Source organism: Miniopterus natalensis, chromosome X (assembly GCF_054644295.1).
Source record: "Miniopterus natalensis isolate mMinNat1 chromosome X, mMinNat1.hap1, whole genome shotgun sequence".
In the NCBI taxonomy this organism is placed as follows: domain Eukaryota; kingdom Metazoa; phylum Chordata; class Mammalia; order Chiroptera; family Miniopteridae; genus Miniopterus; species Miniopterus natalensis.
The window spans coordinates 24,977,492-24,999,854 of NC_142103.1; the positions used below are offsets into that span (position 1 = coordinate 24,977,492).

Here is a 22,363-nt window from a genome sequence, read left to right on the forward strand (position 1 = left end):
GTCATGAAGTCATCTCAATTCTATCATCTGTCTATCCACCCCTCTTCTCTAGCCCCATGGTCATTGCCTTGATGTCCCCCACCTGTGTCAGAGTGGCAGCCAGGTTACCTTCAGTACTGACACTCCTTTCCCTCAGCCCCTCCACACTGCTTATAGGGAATATCCTAAAACATAAGATTGATCACATTAGCTACCTGTTTAAACCCTTCAATGGCTCTTGGCTGCCTACAGGGTGAAGTATAACCTCTTTCTTCCACGAATTGGCTCCTGCCAACCTCTCCAGCCTCCTCTCTTGCCCCCACTCTCCCCCCACCCAGGCATGTTCCTTGAACTCTGTCCTGGCTTATGCTGAATTATTTGCATTTCTTTCCATGTACCACGTTCTTTCATGTCCAGAAGGCTTTGTACAGACAGATCTCCCTGCCTGGGAAAGTTTTCCTTCCCTCCAACTCATCTAGAAAAACTGTTATCTGTCCATCAAGACACAGCTCTGGCATCAGTGCTGGCCTTTTCTGCCTTCCTCAGGTTGGGCTGCATGTTCCTTCTACGTGTTTTCAGAGCAGCCACACTTGTTGCACTGTGTTGTGACTGACTGTGGTGTTTCCTCACTAGCCTGTGCCTGACTTGAGGGTGGAAACCAGGCCTTCTTCAACTTTGTCTCTCAAGCCCGCACACTGATGAACCTCAAAAAATGTTTGCTGAGGAGAATATTTGCTGATGTTCTTCTCTGGGGAGAAAACAATCTGATTAAATATGCACCGCGATGTAGGGATGGCTTAACTCTCTGGGGAAAATTGCACCTTAAAAGAGAAGCTAGTTGGTAATTCAAGGAATCTGGAATGGGTAGAATATATGGGGGTGACTGTCCTGTGTCTACATCTGCATGCTGATTTCAATGCCTCTCACCACAACTCCTGCTTCCTAGGCACAAGCAGACTGAGCTTCACAAGCTTGAGAAGGGCCTACAGAAGAAAGAAAAAAAAAGAGAAGGGCCTATAGGGCTGGGGGAGCAGGGAGTGGGAGTCCCTCAGAGGGAACCCAAGAAAGTTCAGGAATGCAGAGCAGTGACCTGAGCCCTCAACATGCCACCCAATGACCTGTTCTCTAGGTTATGCCTTGTCTCATCAGGCTGGGCTTTTATCTCCCCAAATTCTCTGTTCCAGTATACTGATGAATTAGACATTTAATGAGGGAAAGAGCAGTCACTTTCATGGAAAATGTGCTACCCAGGGTCCAGTGCTGTCCACATGGCAGATACTCAACCAGCACTGACTAAATGGGTGAAATGACCAGAGAATTTTCTCCTCTTGCATCTTGGCCCCTTTGTTCTGAGGAACTTGGGCTTTCTTAGTGACTGGCCACTGAGCTGTCCCCAGGGGAAGCTCAGGCTTGGGGAAAACCTCCTCTGTAATCATCCCCTGTATCCAGCCAAGCTGTATAGTATCCAAGTTGAAACAGTCAGGAGGATCCCCAGAAGACCAGACCTGCTGGGAAACCACACAGGAGGCCCCATGACTACTAGTGCCTGAGCAGGGTGCCCAATGGCCTATTCTGGGTACCTTGGTGCCACTGGAAGGATGTGTTTGGTGAGCCTTCAGCTGCTGAGAGAGGGATTTCCGGAAGTTCTTCTCTTTGATGCCCTGAAGGAGGGAGGGGGGAAGAAAGGGTTCCAGGCCCCACTCCTTCCTAAAAGCAGAAGAAAAGTAAGAAATTAATGAGAATTTTGGCCGGTGTGACTCAACTGGTTGAGCATCATCACATGCACCAGGAGGTTACCTGTTTGATTCCCTGTCAAGGGTACATGTCTGTGTTGAGGGTTTGATCCCTATAGGGGCATGCAGGAAGCAGTCAATTGATGTTGTGCACTCATATTAATGTTTCTCCCTCTCTCTCTCCCTCCCTTTCTAAAAATCAATAAACTATTCTTTAAAAAGAAAAGAAATTAATGACAGAGACAAAGTGAGACAGAGAAAGGAATAAGGTAAGACAGAAACTGACTGAATCTGAGAGGCAGAGATGAAGTAATGAAGCCTGGAAGAAAGATAAAGACAATGGGGGGCAGGAGTATAACATTGGCCACAGTTCCCTAGTAGAAGTTGTAGCTCAAGGACATTATGGTCTAGGTGTGAGGAACTCCAATTCTCACTCCCACCCCAAACTTTCATTCCTGAAAATTAAAGCACAGCTCAAACTTTTCACCTTCTCCCTACACAGCTTTAGAAGGGCCCCATCTCAAAGGGGCCCAGCACAACTCACTCCACATTCTTGAGTGAAATCTTCTGACTAGGTCGAGTGGCTGAGACAGTGATATAGATGTGGAGGGCAGCAAGGCCCAAAAGCATCTCCGGCTTGGGGTCCATTCCAAAGCGTTCTCGGATAACATCGTTTCGACTCTGTGAGAGAAGGCAATTCAAACCTGTTAGTTAAAAGAGACATTGCTTCCTCACCCTTGCATCTACACCCTTCCATCCCAGAAAAATATCCTAGTGTCAGAAAGACTTCCTAGATCAAGGAGAAGAGGAAAATTCTGCTTTTGGGGAAGAAGTAGCAGAGGAACCTTTGTTCTCAGAGACAGTATTCACTTCATTCAGCAGATATTGAACAGTTTTCTTCTCAGTGATGGGTGCACACACCAGTTGATATAAGTAAGCAGAACATCTAGGTCATTGCAAAAGTGAGACTCCCTTTCTTTCCTCCTGCTACAAAAACCCTCCCTGCATTTTCTCAGGGGCCTACACTCAGCCTCCAGCTCAGGTGGGAACAAAGAAGAGAAACATTGGCAAGGGCTCTCTACAGGGCTCTGGCCCAGAAGCCCAGGGTGGGAAATGGATTGCAGAGATAGGGCAGATATTCTGTTTCATGGGGTCTGAAGGTCAAAAGCACTGATGTTGAGTCAGTCTTCCTTATGCTATCCTAAAAGGGGTACCCTAGAGCTACTGGACAAGGGTATGACAATTCCCAAACCCCGAGGGTCAGAGTCAGTCAATGATTCAGCTTTGGTTAGAACAGTTGCCCATTGTGTTGAGGTGGAACCAGGATGAGCTAAGGGACTAAGGACCCATGGTGATATCACTACAGCATAGGAGAAAGTAGAAAATAAATGTTTCATCAATGATCATCTATGTAGGAAGTCCAATGGAATCTACAAAAAAAATCCTACTAGAACTAATGAGTTAGCAGGGTTGCAGGATATAAAATTAACATAAAAAATGAATTACACTTCCACATGCTTGTGACAATCAGAATTCAAATTAAAAATCAAAACTATTTATCAAAGCATCAAAAATCTGAAAAAAACACTAAGTATATATCTGTCAAAATATGTGAAAGACCTGTACACTGAAAACTAGAAAACATTGCTGAGAAAAATTAAAGAAGACATAAATAAATGTAAACATATACTGTATTCATGGGTTTGAAGACTCAATATTGTTAAGATGTCAGTTCTCCCCAAATCTATTTATAGATTCAACACAATCAGAATCATAGCATGTTTTTAGTAGAAATTGACAAGCAAATTGTAAAATTCACATTGAAATGTAAAGGGCCTAGAATGGTCAAAAAAAGCTTGAAAAAGAATAAAGTTGGCGAACAAACACTACCTGATTTTAAGACTTATTATAAAACTATAGTAATCAAAAGAGTGTGATGTTGACATAAAGATAAACAGGTAGATCAATAGAATAGATGAGAGAGTTCAGAAACAGACGCCCCCCACACAAAGAAAACTGATTTCTGACAAAAGTGCAAAGGCAATTCAGTGGAGAAAATATAGTCTTTTCAACAAATAGGGCTGGAAAAACTAAATATCCATATGAAAAATGACCCAAAACTTTGATTAGTACTTTGTACCACATACAAAAGTTAACTCAAAATGAATCACAAACCTAAATGTAAAATCTAAAATGATAAAACTTCTAGAAAGAGATAGGAGAAAATCTTTGTGACCTTGGGTTAGGCAAAGATTTTTTACATATGACACCACAAGCACAATTCATAAAAGAACAAACTGATAAATTGGACTTCATCAAAATTCAGACTTTTCCTCTGTGAAAGACATTGTTTAGAGACTGAGAATACAAGCCATAGACTGGAAGAAAATAACTGCAAATAACACATCCAACAAAGAACTTGTATGCAGAATACATAAATAGCTCTCAAAATTTGATAACAAGAAAACAAACAACCTTAATAAAAAAAAAAAAAAAATGGGCAAAAGATTTGAACAGACACTTCACCAAAAAAGACACAGGGTGGCAAATAAGCACATGAAAAGAAATTTAAAATCATTAGTCATTACGGAAATGCAAATGAAAACCACAATGAAATACCACTCTACACTATTACAATGATTAAAATAAAATAAAAAAATACTGACAAGAGCAAGTGCTGATGAGGATGCGGAGAAACTGGTACTCTTATACATGGTTGGTGGGAATCTGAAATGGTACAGCCACTTTGGAAAACAGTATTGGAATTTCTTTTTTTAAAAAAATGTTTTTATTGATTTCAGAGAGAGGAAGGGAGAAGGGGAGAGAGATAGAAACATCAATGATGAGAGAGAGTCATTGATCGGCTGCCTCCTGCACACCCCACACTGAGGATCGAGCCCAAAACCCAGGCATGTGCCCTAACCAGGAATCCAACCATAACCTCATGGTTCATAGGTCGACACTCAACCACTGAGCCATGCCATCTGGGCTGGAACTTCTTTAAGAAGTTAAAGAAAGGTAGATCTACCATATGATCAAACCATTCCATTCTTAGGTATTTACGCAAGGGAAAAGAAAGTATATGTCATACAAAGACTTGTACATGAATATTCATAGAAGCTTTTTTTCTTTTGCTCATAGCTAAAACCTTGAACTAACCCAAATATCTATGAGCAGGTGAACTGATAAACAAATTCTTGTACATCTAGCTCTGGCCAGGTAGCTCTGTTGGTTACAGCCTCATCCCCATACATCAAGGCTGTAAGTTTGATCCCTGATCAGGGCACATACAAGAATCAGCCAATGAGTGCATAAATAAGTGAAGCAACAAATTGATATTTCTCTCTCCCTCTTCCCCTCTCTCTCTAAAAAAAAAATCAATATTTTTTTTTTTCAAATTTTGGTACATCCATACTATGGAATACCGCTCAACAATAAAAAGGAATGAAGTACTGATACACACAACATGGGTGGATCTTAAAATCACTATGCTGAGTGAAAGAAGTCAGACTAAAATAAGTATATATACTGTACAATTTCATTTATATAAAACTTTAGAAAATGCAAACTAATCTATATTGACAGAAAGCAGTTCAGTTGTTGCCTGGAGATGGGGAGATGAAATACAAAGGAGCTTGAGTAAACCTTTGGGGGTAACGGATAAATTCAGTATCTTTACTGTGGTGATGGTTTCATGGGTATAACCGTATGTCAAAACTTATCAAATTGTACATTTTAAATATGTGTAGTTTTTTATGTGTCAGTTAGACTTCAATAAAGCTGTTTAATATTAAAAGAATGAATATAGTCAATAATACTAATATAATAACTATGTACAGTGCCAGATGGGTACTGCACTTTTCAGGGTGATCACTTCGTAAGGTATATAAATGCCTACTCACTATGTTGTACACCTGAAACTAATATAATATTGTATGTCAACTATAACTGAAAAATAAATTTAAAAAATATTCTTAAAAAAGATTTTTTAAAAGGGAAAGAATACAGCTGAAGTCCATATCATCACAAAAGGGAGGGAGAGGGTGGACATGTTTTGTCACCAAATTTCAAAATATTTGAACAAAGATGATCTCCGGAAGCTTGAATGAAGAAACATAGGGCAAATAAAATGAGAACTAAACTTATAAAATTCATAGAGGAACCACAACTCCTTGCCCCCTAAAGTGCAGGTAAAGGAACCTAAGGCTGTTTGAGAAACATTCCTAACATTTTAGGTTGTCAGAAGGGGCAGCAAGGACAACCATGATGTCTTATAGCACATTTCCATCAGAGACATCATCAGAGATGTGTTTTGAGGGATTTCCCCCCCTCTCATCAAGCATTCTGTATGTGCTATGGGTACCTAAAACTCAATATGTCCCCAAATGAACTCATCTTTTCCTCAAACCCATTCTACTACCTATATTCCCTAACTTGGGGAATGATACTACTTTTACCACTCATGGAGTCAAAGCCATTGATTTTACCTTTTAAATACCTCTTGCAACCCACCCCAACCCCTCCATCACTGCCCTGATTCCAGCCCCCATCATTTCTCCTCTGGACCACTTTGATAACTCCCTAGCTGGTGTACCTCCTCAGCACCATTCGGTCTTTCAAAATTGCTCATCTGACCAGGCTATTCTCTTTTCAACATTTCTATGCCCCCACCCTACAGCAGGATTTCTTTAGGTGCACATTAGAATTATGTGAGGAATTTAGAAAATGTAAATATTTGGACCCCATTCCCATAGATTTTGATTTATTTGATCTTGGGTGGGGCAGAACTTTTTTTTGCAAAGCTTCCCAGTTAATTCTAATGTGCAGCTGGATAAGATCCACTGCCCTGAAGCAGTAGTTCTCAGATTCTATTGGGCATCAGAATCCCCTAGAAGTCTTGTTAAAACAGGCTGCTGGGACCAAATACCAGAGTTTCTGATTCAGTAGGACTAGGCTAGGGCTCAAGAATTTGCATTTTTTTGCAAGTTCCTGGTTAATGCAGCTGCTGCTGGCCCAGGGACCACACTTTGAGAACGACTGTCCTAAATCATTTTAATGCCTCTGCTTGTCATGACCTATCAAGCCCTTCACTGTCTGCTGCCTGTCTCTCCCATTTCATTTCTTAGCATTCCTTACTTCACATTCTGCACTCCAGCCATAATAAATTACTCTCAGCTCTTACATCATGCTGTGCTGTTTCATGCCACCAAGCCTTGGCAGATGCAAGTCCCTTTGTGTAGAATATGCCTCTTCCACTTGATCTCTGCACACAGCAAACATCCACTCATCCTTCAAGGCTAAGAGCATGCATGCATCACTTCCTCTGTGAAGCCTTCACTATCACCCTCCCATGGAGAGTTGGCAAACTGCTTCCTGGATGCTACTACTGACAATGCTCCCTGCCGCACTGTCTTATATTTATTTGTGCACATATCTATGAACTCTAGAGAGTCAGACATTTCTTTGTTCATCTTGATTAGCAGCATTGAGCACAGGGCCTGGCTCAGGGTAAATGCTCAGCAAATGTCTCTAGATGAACTAAATTGGGAATTTTCTCCTTACTGGAGCTGGTTACTGGGGGTTGGGAACCCCTGTTACCCAAATGGATGTGTTAAATCTTGGGATTCCGTGATGGTGCCAGAGTCATTGGTGTTTCTTGCTCTTGAAAATTGATGAGATCTGTCTAAACAGACAGGACTTTGAGCCACAGCCAGCTCAGGTCACCAGGCCAATCAACTTGTCCATGGCCTACAATGGTAGCAGAAAAGGAAAGGGCCTTCAGAGCTATCTGGAGGTTGGAAAAACTTACATAGTGACTTCATTGTGATGGCAGAACACACTGCCTGTTTTTTTACCCATTGTTCTGTCTGTCTCTGTATCCCCAATCAGACTCTACCTGGATGTACAGGTACTCAAAAGCAGCAGGATCCCGACGCAGCAGCTCCACAGGGTCTTTGGGAAAGAAGCTTATTCGGAAGAGGCATTTCATTCCATGATAGTGTGTCCGCTGCACCACCTGAATCCCAGGGATGAGAGATGGGAGGCAAAGAGATCTGAGAATCAATGGCTGTGCTGGTAGGAGACAGCTTGGTGGCTCCTCAATGTGGGGCTTGGGGCAGAATAAGGGTGCTGTATCCCACTTGGCAAATTCCAATTACCCTTAGAGAAAAGTGATGAGGAGCCAGGTTTTTTCTGCCCGTCAGACCCAATTGACTAGAATTTTTGAATCACTTATTCAGAACATGGCCTTTATCGGCAATTGGGTCTAAGGTGCCAGATACTGGGTAGGAAGAGAGGGCTCCTGGGTATTTCTATGACTCTTTTCTTGTTGTGGGGCTAATGCCTCTACCTTGCAGAGGGGCCCAGATTCAAGCAGAGTAAGTTGTTTATTAGAAGCTAAATCAAAGATTTAAAATTCCATTTGGAGGTATAGATGAAACAAGTGGGCAATATATATCAGTAACTGCTGAAACTGGCCTTGGGTAATGGTGGTTCCTTATATAATTCTTTCTACTCTTGTATATATTGAAAGTATTGTTTTTTTTCCCCCCCAAAAAAAGAAAGTTCAAAATCCCATTTGGAACAAGAGATCAATTGGATTCAAAAGACCTCTTAAGCCTCCCTCCAAGCAGGACACCCACAATCTTCCCTTCATAGGTGGGAACTTGTGAGTCCTTGAATTGCATTTGGCTGAGAAATAAACTTGAATAACTTTCCTTTCCAAAATCTCTCCTTTTTTTTTGGCGTCTGATTTTGGCTTTTGTTTCACTCTCATTTAGCCATTTCTTCCCAATCGTTCCTCTCCAACTTCTTCCCTCCCTCTCTGGGAATATTGATTGGCCCTGGTTGCCTCTTTGGCTCTTTCTGCTGCTTCACTATTGGTGAAATACTATGCAGCCATCCTGGATTTCCCCAGCCTTTTTCCATATGGCAAAGGCTAAGATGATAAGATGCTTCCTCCTACTCTGCCTTGGAAGTTGACGTGGGTGACATACTGCCCATTCTTTGCCCCACTCAGCCCATTCCCATCCCACACTTGTCCCGGCCTCACTGGTCTCACTAGGCTCCATTGGCTGGCCCTTTCAGTACAGTCTTCATGTGAAGCTCAAGTTTCCTCTCGGAGGCAGAAAAATCTAACAGGCTTCTGCCTCTGAGAGGAGCCAGGGCAGTTGACAATGTTCTTCAACTCGGCGTTCAGGGAGCCATGCAGTGAATTACCACCCTATACTTTTTCCACAGAGACTGGAACTAACAATCTTCATGCCCTTTTTAGGTTACAAGGGGCATTGTCAGAAGTCCTCTAGAGGTGGGTTATACAGAACTCGATTGAGAACTGTGACTTCTGGGAGCTGACTGAACATATCATTATGAATTTTCCAGAATAAGAGTGCCTGGGGTCCTCTTCTCTAGTAGAGGCCACATACAAAGCTATAAAGCCAGGATAAAAGAGTTACTTACATAAGCCAGGGGCTGCTTGTCCTGGAGAAGCAGGAACTTGTGGTTCTGTTCTGGCCCGGCATACTCAAGGACAAGAGCAAAGTGCTCAATGTACCTGAGCGAAAGACGGTCCTGTAATGTCACCATCACATCCTGTGGAAGAGAAAAGAGCCTTGAGAGGGAGATCCTTTCCAGCTCTAATCTACTCTAAGTACCAAACATGGGAGGGGGGGGGACTAAATTCCAAGAAAGAAAGTCCTGGGGAAAAGGCTGAGGCTGGGAAAGTGGGCCAGACAGAAACATCAGCCTTTATAGTGGTCTAGGCAATGTGCTTCAGATGAGGAGAGTGACCCATGAGTGTTATTTAGAGGCCTGGGCCCTGGGAAACACCAATGGTGCAGGGGATAGAGAAGTGTTTCTGAATTTGGAGAGAACTGTTTCTGAATTTGACCTGGCCAGGCATATAGCAAAAGAAGGTCATAGCTGGCCCTACTTTCCTCCTTCTCTTCTTCCTTTCAACAAATTATTTCCGGAGTGTTTACTAAGTTTCAAGCACTCTGCTAGTTCTTTCTTCACCTTCTTCTTCTTCTTTTTTTGTTTTGTTAATCCTCACCCGAAGATATTTATTTTTTCCATTGATTTTTAGAGAGAGTGGGAGGGAAAGAGAGAGAGAGAAACATTGATATGAGAGAGACACATTTGTTGCCTCCTGCATGTGCCTCAACCAGGGCTAGGGATCGAACCTGCAATGCAGGTACATGCCTTTGACTGGTAATCAAACCCATGACCCTTCCATGCAAGGCCCAAGCTCTAACCACTGAGCAACACCAGCCAGGGCTTCCCTCACCTTATCATGTAAAAATGTTCACTCTGGTTTGTCCCTCGACTCTTTAGGAATTTAAAAAAGCAAAAGTGATGATTTTATGATTAAAAAGTCGACTTTCTGGATTTAAAATCTAAATTGAATGAATTGAGTTACTGGAAAAATATTCATTTTTTATCGTAGCTGATTTTTAAAGACAAGCAATTTAGCAACTTGAAAAACGCATTCACACAGAGGAGCTATGTCACGTGTCTTGTGTATAGTCATAAATCTGACTACTTCTGGCTCCGTCTGCTCTGCTGCCCTACTTTTAATATTAGGGTGTCTGGAAAATATCTGTGGGGGCTGGCCAGATGTCACTTTGAGACTTCTGCCATCTATTTGCCTACACTGGGTTCTAATGTGTGTGTTTGTAGAGCCGTCATCACTATGTTCCCAAAGGCCAGAAAGAAGAAGGCTTGGGAATGCAAAGCACCCTTACAGCCAGGGCTTCCTAAAATCCCTTCAGTGAACATGAAAAAGACACTGATCCATTCAAATGTTCAGCTGGAAACTGGTGTGTACTTGAGAGTATCTCTTTGTATTACCCAAGTAGTTACAGATGTGCCAGTGTTTCTGGAGCTCTGGCAAGAACAAATGAGGTTTTCTTCGCAGTTCGGCTGCATTGGGGTTGTGGACGGCCAAGCCCCAGTGATTACCAACTGGTGTAACACCAGTAACAAGTGTAACAGCCCCCATACCAGGCTGTCAATTTGCTCAGGTACCTCTCTGGGACAAGTGGCTTGGCAGCCTGTCCAAGTTCCAATGAATAGCCAGTGCACCCTCCCTAAAGTCAGGGTGTGATCACAAACAAGGGGGCACGCTTTTCCTAGAAGGCTGGGGCTACCTGAAAGCCACAATGGTGGTGATGTTGTAAGGTTGAGAACACTTGGAGAAGGCGCCAAAGGGAAAGAGAAGAGTAAAGGCTCCAGTGTGGGGACAGATCTAAAATGGATATACTAACCCATGAATCAACACCAAAGAGGATTCTGACACAAAGAGATATTCACATCTGGAGGAGGGGCATTTAGATATTCCCAGTTACCTAGTTCTGGTTCAATGCCCCTCCCATAAACTGAGATATTCAATAGCCAAGAGACCATCCCAGGGTACCCTAAAGAGTGTGTTTTGATCCTAAGTCCCATGGGGGATCCACCCAGGCCTGGATCTTCTGAAGAAACTCTTGGTTCAATCAACATGGAGTAGGCTCAGTGTTTTGCAACTCGGGTGCTACTGGCACTTTGAGAAGGACAATTCTTCATAATTCGGGGACTGTCCCACTCCCTACAGGACACTTAGCATCTCTCGCCCCCAACTGCTTCATACATTCCCAAAAGCTGTCTGGGAGGGGGCAGTGCCAACCCTGGCTGAGAACCACTGGCAAGGCTAGTTCTGAACACCTGATGACTCCTTTTAGGGAAAGTTTCCTGGCCAGGGCTTTCTTGATTTATAGGTTTGTCTGGGCCTCTGCATGGATACCTCAGAACACCTTTGAGCCAAGGTGGGTTTCCTGGGCAAGCACTGTAGACACCTGTCAGTCTAGGCAGTATTGTTTACATGGAAATATTCATTTTGGAAATGGCATTTTCTTTTAGGAGAGTCCAGAAGAAGCAGGAACATATCTGTTCTAGAGCAGAGTTGAACCTGGGAGTTAATTGTATCATCACCTCTCTTCTTCAGGAATAAGGGAATTGCTACAACTTTTAGATACCTGGCTGAGCCGTTAAGAATCACAGCTCAGTAGTTGCTCTTCCTGTGAAAAGAATAGCCAAAGGGACTGTTGCTGGACTTTTAAAATCTTGGTTCAGTGCTTAAGATCTGCTTTCTATTTAAAAAGCAAGGCATGGCTAAGCTAATCTCTCGAGAGATTGTGTTTGTTGATTTCTGCATATAAACTTGCGTAGGTGTTATTGTATCAATATAAATCACTTTTTTGCTTTATAAGTAGTTTAATGATCTTCACACTCCTTAACTCCTAAGAGTCTTGGAAGGCCCAGTATAACACGGACATAAATCAGTTCACCAGTAGATGTGTGCGGACATGTGTGTGAACACACACATGCACATATGCAAGCACATACATATGTGTGGCATACACACACACATTTACAATCACTAGCACAGAGTTGGTCATGCAAATCCCACCTCACCGGCATCTGAGGACTGTGTTCTTTTGGAGCCTGGTGCTCACAGCAGCAAGAGTTCAATGGCCACCTTGCTTTGGCAGCGAGTAGCTCTGTACAGACTCAGAGGAACCCAGGGACCAGCAGTTGTGTGTGCTCCAGAGAGGGCAATGCTGACCTGAGAAAGGAGATTCTATATGTACCTTAACAGTGGTCCGGCCATCAAATGTGAACGACTTGATCTGTCCATTTTCTAAGAAGACCTTCAGGACATTGGGGATGAGGAGAAGAGCTTCTTTCTTCATCATTTTCTGTGAATAGACAGGGAAAGGACAAAGAGAGGGTCTCATTTAGAAGAAGGAAAGAAGCCAGAGGAGGAAAAAGGAGTGAGTGAAGGAGACAAGAAGCCAAAGGTATGAAAGGACAAAGAGAAACAGATAAGAGTAGATCAATAATAATGTTACCTGGACACAAAACCAAATTCTCCAAGACATTGGGCCATATCAAAAGTTCACCATTTGATGTCACAACACACCCACATTCTACTGTGGCTCAGAGCTCCACAGCTTCAGAGACCACCACACACTGAAGGGCTGATGGAAGGTCTCTTTAGGAGCCCATCTCTCTCATCTGCTCCTATCTCCTGACACCTCCTTTCCCACCAGGTCCTTCAAATATTGAGTTCATTTTCACATCCATGCACTTGTTCTACCATTACCCTTCTCTTGTGGCATCCTAGGTCCTTCCTGAACTGGCACCTGACTACTTCCCCAGAGTCATGTCTCGCCATTCCAGTTACCCACACTGCTCTTTCATGTTTTCATACCTCTAACAAGTCATCATTCAGGGACTGTCTCACTCCCTGTAGGATACATAGTTAAATGCCAACAGCATGCCAAACCATGGGGATGACCCCCCAAACCCTCAGACATTTCCAAAATTTATCTGAAAGTGGACACTACTGATCTTGATTGAGAACCACTGACAAAGCCCATTTTTGAACACCTAATTATTCTTCAGCAAAAGTTTTCCTTATAGAGTGGTGCATGTTAAACTCTCAATAAATATTTCTAAAATAAAGACTGTTCCCTCTCCTCTACCTTCCTTGGCAAACTGTCACTCATACTTTTTTTAAAAATTTATTTTTAAAAATATATTTTTATTGATTTTAAAGAGAGAGGAAAGGAGAGGGAGAGAGAGAGAAACATTGATTGGTTGCCACCCAGGCTGGGAATAGAACTGTTGACCTTTTGGTGTATGGGATGATGCTCAACCAACTGAGCCAAACCTGCCATGGCTCTACTTATTCTTTAAAATTAAACTTAAAGATGAATTCTGGAAAGCCTTGTCCAGTATTGTCAGTACCTCGAACCTGGTGTTCCCATGTATTCCAATAGCAATGTATACACATCTCTCTCAGTGCTCCTCTCATATTAAAAAAACAGTGTGTCTTTCATAATCAAACAGTGAGCTCAGAGCACAATAATCATGCCCTATTCAATCTTTGTAGTCACAATATTGAGCAGAATCTATGCCACACAGTTAGTGCTCAATAAATTGCTACCAAATATAGAGCAGTAGGTGCTTGATATGTGCTTACTTGAATGATTTATCAGGAGAATCCAATCATTTCCCAAGGCCAACATCATCAGTTTTCTAGAAACTGAAAAACTGCTTAAGATGGCCAGAGTCATTAATTCAGTGGGTATTCAATGGGCTTGTACTATATGCCCTGCGCTGTGCTAAGCCCCATGAGGGCTATGGCAAAAACAGAAGACCTGGGTTTAGTCTTACACTCTTGTTATAGTGACTTGGTGTATGCAAAAATCCATTAGAGAACAATTATAAAACCAAAACAAACCAACGGGTGTTAAGTTTTCCAAAATGAAGTGAATTAGATTTTTATTTTAAAGGAGATGGTGGGTATGGGCAATTGGAGAGGCCATAAGAGAACAGTCCAGATCTTGGGACTGTCACAGACAAAGTATGAAAACGTGAACAATAAGTCCTCCTGGGACAAGGTGTAGTTGTCAGTGGTGGGGAGCCAGGAGTCAAGCCATGGTGGAAAGTGATGGGTTATAGAGCTGGAAAAGTGTGACTCCCTGGTTCTCTCCCTGATCTTGAGATACCTTGCTCCTGCCAAGCCCAGAGGCCCTGGATCCCCAGACTGATGACACTCAATGGTGGCAGGTTTTATTTAACACACTGGGTTGGACTCAGATGATTACTTAATTGATTTTGTTTAAAAATAGAGTTGGCAAGGAACATCCACAGGATTAATTTTTGCTGTGGCTGCTTAATAAATCCCTGGAACATGAAGGGAAAGGAATGATAGGACAGCCCGGTATCACCAGGGTATGGACTCTCCCAGTTCCCAACCAATGGTGAGGTTGCTATGGTCCACACTAGTGGCAGTGGCGGTGGGCTGCTGTTGTGACATCAGGTACTTTCTTAAGCACAACTACAGTGGGAAGATTGAGGTCTGTCTCTCTCGAAGACAAGAGCCTGGAACCACACCTAGTGGCCTGTCCTGGAGCAACAGAAATAACCTGGGTGGGTCCCAGCTACTCTAGGGCATTTGCATTCAGACCGGTCTGGAGTGAGCACTTGATTCTGCCTGTAGCTAGCGGAGACATATGAAGAGGGGAGTCATGGTGGAGGAAGGGAAGGATGGGGAAGGAAGAGTGGAAGGGAGAGGAAGAGAAGGGAGAAAAAAGGAGGGGACGAAGGTAAGGGAGAGGAAGGGAGGCAGTTCATCACTGACTTGGCCTTGGTTTATTACTCTGTAATGCTGAGGTGTGACAGGTAGTTCCTGTCTTTCCAAAATCAAGTCACATTTCCTCTGGATTTTCAAGGGCTCATGACATAAACATCCTCTTAGTGACTTGAACCTCAAGGTCTGCTCCACCTTGATCTGCAGGGACTCCATGCTGCTCCCTTTCCTCTCTCCTCACCAACCCCTGCTTCTCTTCAACTTCTGCTAAAATTGACATAAAGCCCAACCACTAATTATTCAGACATCTTGCCAGTGGGGTCCTGTAGTTAGTCCCTTGGGCTTTGCAACCTTCCTCCAACAGGCATGGAGGAAGGCCTGGGCTGAATTTGGGAATGAGAGTCCAGGAAATGGAGATAGAAGACAACTGTGTCCTCTATCCCTTCTGAGTGGCTCTGCCTCAAAGAACTATAGAAGTGCCTGGCACCCCACTGATTTTCCCATTCAGTCTGGGCCTACTAACTTCTAAACTGCAGTGTGTAAATGCCACAGGTCTCCTGAGAGCCCAGCCCACAAAAGCCAGCAAAAGCACACAGGTGGCTAGCAGTTCTGGCTATCCCTTCCCCCCATCCTCACCCTACCCCCACCCCACCCATACTCCACATCCCACCCTCACCAGATATCACCAACATCTGCAGATTCCTGGGATACTCTGGCGATAATCTATGATTGCTTACCACACATCTTTCTGCTTTCTATCCACCTCTTCTCATTTGCTTATCTGGAGCAGACAGCTCAGCTCATGTAAACCCCACAAAGAAGTGAGAAAGATTGAGGGCAGACCATGACCCCTCTAAACTGACCGGTACATGGCACGAGCTACCAAGCGTCACCTGCTCCTCAAAACCATACCGCTCAGCAAGGTATCCTATACTGTCTTAATCTGAACCCCCAACATCACCGAGATGTATCCAGTGGCAGGGAACAGGTATTTATTTCGCATCCCTTGTGGTGCTGGGAACACAGCAGGTGACTAATAAAAGCTTTGTGGCTTAATGAGAGTCTGTATCACCCTTCAGTGCACAGTTTTCTTCAGTCAAGATGTGAAGTTGCAGGACCACTTCAATGTTGAAGAGAGCTCAATTTCACTAGCTGCTGTCTCTCTGGATCTTTGGAAAACCACTACTTCATTCCTGCTTCTATCAAGTAGCCAAAAGACGTTTATGGAGCACTTGTTCTGAGTGTAAGCTGCTGTGCTAGAGATGAAATTTCTCTAAGCACCACAAGGATCTTGAGTGAATCGATAACATGTTATTTCTCCCCACAATGTCCAGGGCCTCTCTGGATGACACATACCCCTTGCTCACTATCCACCCAGAGCCCGGAGGTCTCCCCCTCCAACTGCTTTGTAATGTTGTCCCCTCTGAGGAGCAGCAGATGAGCAATTCCTCAGAGTGAGACCTCGACAGCAGAGCCAATTCTGGCCAAAGGCTGAGGAGAGGGAGTGGAAGCTGCACTTACTGCATCTGTTTCTCCAACTGCCACCTGCTCGGAAAATCGGACCTTCACAGGGTTGGATTTCAGCTTGGCCTTCTTTGCAGCACTGATGAAGGCAGATTTGGGGGACTGGAAAAAGAACAGAGGGCTGGTGAGTTCTCCACCCCTGAGAAAAACCTGACCTTTGCCACACCAGAGTTAAGATGTTTCAGGATGGGTACACTTTTCCTTATTGATCAATAAGTCAATAAATAGATATTGATCCTCCATTAGATGCAAGGTAATGTGCTAAGTGCTTTCTTATACAGGGTGGGGCAAAAGTAGGTTTACAGTTATGAGTATGTGAAACAGTTTATTACTATAATATTATTGATTATTGTATTATTTTTCATACAAACAACTGTAAACCTACTTTTGCTCCACCCTGGGGTTTTTGTGTTCTGAAAAAGCTGGGCATGAATCAAATTTGGGTGAATTGAATCCCATTATTAATGCTCTAGGTCTAAGGGAGTTTGCAAAAATTCTTTAATAATGCAGTGAATTTTTATATATTTGATTTTCTTAATGTGAGATATACCTAAATGGTGGTTTTTATTGCATCTCAATACAAGCATCTGAAAGGATTTACAAGGAATTATCTTATTCATCTCACAGCTATGTCCTGCCAATAGGAGGGCAGCCCATAGAAAATATTATTTTAGATGTGGAAGAAAGGATTCCTAGCACTCCAAAATGATTTATCCACAATTTCTGCAGTATTCAGAAACAGAGACACTGGGGATTTACCCAGGTGTCCTCGCTTTTTAATTCTGGGCTCTCTACCACCTTGTTTGTTCAATTCTATATGAATGCCCAAAGAATCAGCTAGGCTCTCTAGTTCTTGAAAATTGTCCCACAAATTCAGCAGGACACATGGTTAGCAAATCCTGAAACTAAGTCTTTCCTGGGTGCTCCTTGTACTGGAGGAAATGCAGGAATCATGTATTTAGAGGCATTTATTCATTCATGTGACAAATTTAGGGAGGGCCTTCTATGTGCCAGGCATTGTGCTAGGTGATGAGGGATTCAGCAGTACACAAGACAGACAAAACTCCCTGACCTCAAGGAACATTCATTCTAGCAGGAACAGACTTACAATAATCAAATATCTTTTAGGTAGCAAAAAACAACTATAAGGACAAACTGAGCAGGGTAAGGGATGCTGCAAAAGAATGAGTAAGGGTGGAAGTGATAGAAGTGCTAGTTTAGGCAGGATGGTCAGGGAAGACCTCTCCAAGGAGGTGATATTTAAGCGGAAACCTGAAGGAAGTGAGGGAGAGAAGCCATGAGGCTATCTGAAGAAAGAACCTTCCAAGAAGAAAGAACAATAAAAGCTCTGAGGTGAGATTAGAAATGGGGTGCATGAGGAACAGCAAGGCAGCCTAGTGAGGCTACAGGAGAATGACTGAGGTGGAGTCAGAGGGGTTGTGCTTACAGAGACAGTGAGGGACTGGGTAATGTAGGGCCTTTAAGCCATGGCAAGAATTTTGGATTTTACTCCACTGGATGGTTTTTGAGCAGACAGTGTCTAACATGCATTTTAAAAGGATTCCTCTGGCTGCTGTGTGGAAAATTGTGTTGGAGTGTGATGCCAAAGTAGGGAGACCAATTAGGAGTCTACTGCAATAATAAGTTGAAATATGATGGCAGCTTGGGCTAGAATAGTAATAATGGAGATTATAAAAAGTGACTGAAATCTGGATATACTATGAGATAGAACCAAGACAATATGTTGACGAATTGGATATAGGAGGTCAAAAAGAGAGGAGTCAACAGGAAGAATGGGGGTGTGATTTTCTGAGATGAGGGAGACGGGGAAATCAGGTTGGGGCTCCTTCAAACCACCTCCCCTACCAGCCTTGCCATGGAGCCTTTGAATCCTACAATCCAGAATTTCTTTTTTTTAACTTTATTTTTATTGTTGATACTATTACAGATGTTCCCATTTCCCCCCTTGCCCACCTCCAGCCCAGAATTTCTTTATGTTAAGGCCCTGAAGGTCTCTGCCATCTTGGAAGGCATACATGAAGCTATTTTCTATCATTAATGCTGTGGTAGAGATTCATTTACCAGGTCAGCCACAGGAGGGCAGGGCCCTAAGATAAAGACACACTAGAAACAAACGTCCTCATCAGGTCTGGGGCCCTGGCCCCAGCTGTGTTCTTTTTCACAGCCAGCAACCTTATTCCCCCCATAGGGAAGATTGCAGAAAGCCACCTGTTCAACCTGAATCCAGTAAGAACCTCAGTGGGTGTCAGTCTAGGCTGCACGGCAGAAACTCTGAAGGAACTTTTAAAACTTGATACCCAAGCCCCACCCCAAACCAATTACATCGAATCCCTGGGGATGGGGTCCAGGTATCTGTATTTTTTTTAAAGCTTCCTATGATTTCAAAATGCAGCTATGGTTGGGAACCACTGAGCTAAAGGAACCTGGGACATTCATCCTGAGCCATGGGGATAATTTGTTGGTTGCGACGATATAGCACAACGAAATCCAGGGCTGGATTTCATTGTGTTAGAGAGAGATCATTCTAGGGTGATTACAGTATTGATTGTTCATGGAAGTTGAGAAATGTCTTTGTGTGTTGCACAGCTTGGTGCTCAAATCCTGGGTGGGGAGCTGCAGGCTGCCGCAGGAAGGAAAGGGCAAGAGAGAAAGATCTGTGGCTATGTTCAGGCAGCTCTCCTTGACTCCATCAGTAGTCCAAATTTCCACTCAAGGTGCCACAGACATGAGGCAGGTGACATCGTTCTACCTGACAGACACCCTCTCCTTTCTCTGTGATCATCCCTCATGGGATGCCCTCCTGCACAGTGTAAAGTGAGGCTTCTCTACACACCTGAATGGGCCATGCTGTCCACCCTTCATTTTTACACATTAAACAGAGGCCTGGGAAGAGGATATGGTTTGCTCAAAGTTATCAAAATAATTTGGTAGTGGGACTAAAACTGCAAACCAGATTTCCTGAGTCTTGCATTAGCGATTGTTCCTCATAGCAGAATAAAGCTGAAAGTCCATTCTTGATCTTTCACCCACTAGTTCTAGTTCTACTTTGGTCCTATTGAATAGATTTGAATATATGAAGAACCCCAACTGGTATCCTTTTATGTATTCACCTATAGGGAGGAGACAGCCTCCTTGCTATCCCTATCAAAAGTCCAAGATTAGATTCTGCCTTAGAGATACCACTACAAACAAAATATTCAGATATATAGGAGCAAAACCATGAAGGAATAATTGGAACTGCCATTATTTTCAGGGATTACAATAATCTTTGGTGTCTTAGAACTATTTTCAGCTTGTTTGTGCCCCATTCCTCATTGACTCTTGCCTTGTTGGTCTTTAAGATGCCATTCTATTCTCAAGTCTTCAGCCTTGATCACTGATGGTGACTCACTCTTTGCTACATGTCATGAAGTCACATCTAGCCTTATGCTTCAACATAGTGACACCTGCCTTGCAGTGTGGATACAAGGGACTCCCAAAGATTACCCTGTCTCAAAGAATATTCAAAGCCCAGCTATTGGGCCTGAAGTTTTAAATACTGGGGTCACTCATTTGAATTAAAATATTGAAAATTGGGAAGGCCCTGGTCAAACTGTGAATGTGGTACAAGGGAGGAGTCATGAACACAATTCAGGGGCCAGCAGACTATAGGTCTGAATGGGGCAAATCCTGCATACTACCTGTTGTGTTTTTTTTAAAAATACACATCAGAGGATATGTTTATTGATTTGAGAGAGAGAGAGAGAAACATCAATTTGTTGCCTCCCATAGCGCCTGACTGGGGAATGAACCCGCAACCTAGGTATGTGCCCTGACTGGGAATTGAACCTGTGACATTTCAGTGTACAGGATGATGCTCCAATCAACTGAGTCACACTGTTCAGGGCAGCACACCACCTGCTTTTATAAATAAAAATTTATTGGAACACAGCCATGCTCTTCATTTATATATTGCCAATGGCTGCTTTTGTGCTATCATGTATGGCCTACAAAGCTTAAAATAATATGGCCCTTTACAGAAAATGTTTGCCAACCCTTTCACTAACTCATTAGCATACAGTCACCCACTGTTTCTAAAGCATTCCTGATGACAAGAATCACTGAAGAATGCTTGTTAAAATACAGATTCCTAAGCCTACACCAGACTTAAAAAGTCAGAATCTCTGAGGGGGTAGGGCCCAGGAATTTATGTTGTTGAAAATGTCCTAACCCATTAAACATAGATTTATTGAGTACCTTAAAGCTGAGACATCTGAGCTCTCTCTTCACTGACCCATTTTTCCTTCAAGCAGCTGGGAGTATCATTTTGCAATAGGCACCCTTTCTGGCTAAAATGAATTTTGGCTTGAAACATGGGATTAGAATTGCTAAGTACCTCCAGGGTCACTGCAAACCCCTTGAAGCAAATATGAAGCCAGCAGCTCTGTGGAATGAGCAATAGAGGAAAGAGCCTGCCTCTCCCTCAGGACTGAATTCAGCAGCTCGTGATTCTTTGGCCATTTTAAAATTTGGTGACTCTATTAGCACAGACTTTAGGGTTGTGTTCATTCATACCTTGGCCAAAGTTGGGTATATGGTCAAACATTTTAGTACATGATAGAGCCCACTTTGATACTATGAAAGAATTTTAAGAGGATGAAGCTCAGGTTCCTGAAGCTTTGACAGCCTCCTGATTCTCCTTTCTGTTGGCTCATTGTCTTTCACATCTGATCCTACTTATAAGGAATTCCCATAGCAATCACTGTGGGAGTCTGAGCCAATAAAGAGCCATCCTGGTTTCATGGGCCCACTGATAAGAGACCCAAGCAGCCTTCCTTCCATCACTTGGGACTTCCTAGAGGTGAACATGTCCTCTCCCCAGCTTCCAAGGCCCCCCACAAGCCACACATGACACTCACTCCCCATCTATTGCCTAGTCAGGTGGTTCTGCCCACAGCTCCCTGGACACACTGGGCTCTTCTGTGCCCACCTCATACTGTCTCTTCACCACCTTTCATGTCCTCCAGTGTCTCTTTTGTTCAGCTAAATGACATACCTGAAGCCCAGTTCAAATTCTACCTTGGTCCTGAATCCTCCCTCAACTCCTTCATTACCCTCCCTGGATTTCCTTTTGTACTCCTTGTTAATCCACATGATAAATGCTCATGTGCCCAACCAGGTTGTAAAAGAGATGACATTTTATACTGCTATGTCTCCCCCTACCACCAAGCACAGAGTAGCACAGAAGAAAAAAAAAGCTGATAGCTAAGGTTAATAATGAATTAATCGATTCAGCAAATATTATTTGAGTACCTACCATATCCCAAGCACTATACCTCAAGAAGCTTTGTGTAAAAGCTTCTTCTGCTATGGTTCCCATTATTTTGGCTTTTTTTCTGGCCAGATGGCTCTAAGCAGAGGGTGGCTTTTTGGGTATAGGCTAAGTTTTCAGAACCAGAAGATTAGGGTTTCATTTGAAGGGACTGTCTGCTTGCTCTACCACAGCCATTCTAGGTCACAATCCATACTTTATTTTAAAATATTTACTGAGGACATACTATGTGCCAAGGTCTAATGATACCAAAATTAATACATATTCAGTCAATCATAGGGAATAGTTGGTCACTCAAAGATTAAGAACACCCTTAAATACATATAGGTTTAATAAGTGGCTATCTATGCACAATGGTTTGAGAGGTCTTGGGAAAGGACCCCTGTGACTGCACAATATATCCCCAAATGGTCTGCCATAGTATCAGTCACTCTGTTAAAAAGAAAATGTCACCTGAAAGAGACTACGTATTAGACCAGTAGTTCATAATATGTACCCTGGCTACAAATCAGAATCATTTGGGGACCCTTTTCAAAGACCAATGCCTGGGCTCCATCCCCAGGGCTTCTAATTTACTTGGTCTGAGCTAGAGCCCAAGTATTAATATTTGTAAGAACTTCTCAGGTGGTTCCATCGCATAGCCAGGGTTGAGAACCACTA

At 43.1% G+C, this 22,363-nt stretch overlaps 1 protein-coding gene across 1 annotated transcript in view; it reads right to left on the reverse strand.

Annotated features, from left to right (window-relative positions):
* Nucleotides 1-22,363, reverse strand: part of FRMPD3 (FERM and PDZ domain containing 3) — a 65,280-nt gene that overhangs the window by 31,789 nt on the left and 11,128 nt on the right. Inside the window, exons 4-9 of the mRNA XM_087829407.1 lie at nucleotides 16,369-16,473; nucleotides 12,338-12,445; nucleotides 9,171-9,302; nucleotides 7,609-7,728; nucleotides 2,257-2,393; nucleotides 1,560-1,686 (exon numbers count right to left, since the gene is read on the reverse strand). Coding sequence (XP_087685533.1) covers nucleotides 1,560-1,686; nucleotides 2,257-2,393; nucleotides 7,609-7,728; nucleotides 9,171-9,302; nucleotides 12,338-12,445; nucleotides 16,369-16,473 — 729 coding nt within the window. The remainder of the gene's footprint in view (nucleotides 1-1,559; nucleotides 1,687-2,256; nucleotides 2,394-7,608; nucleotides 7,729-9,170; nucleotides 9,303-12,337; nucleotides 12,446-16,368; nucleotides 16,474-22,363) is intronic.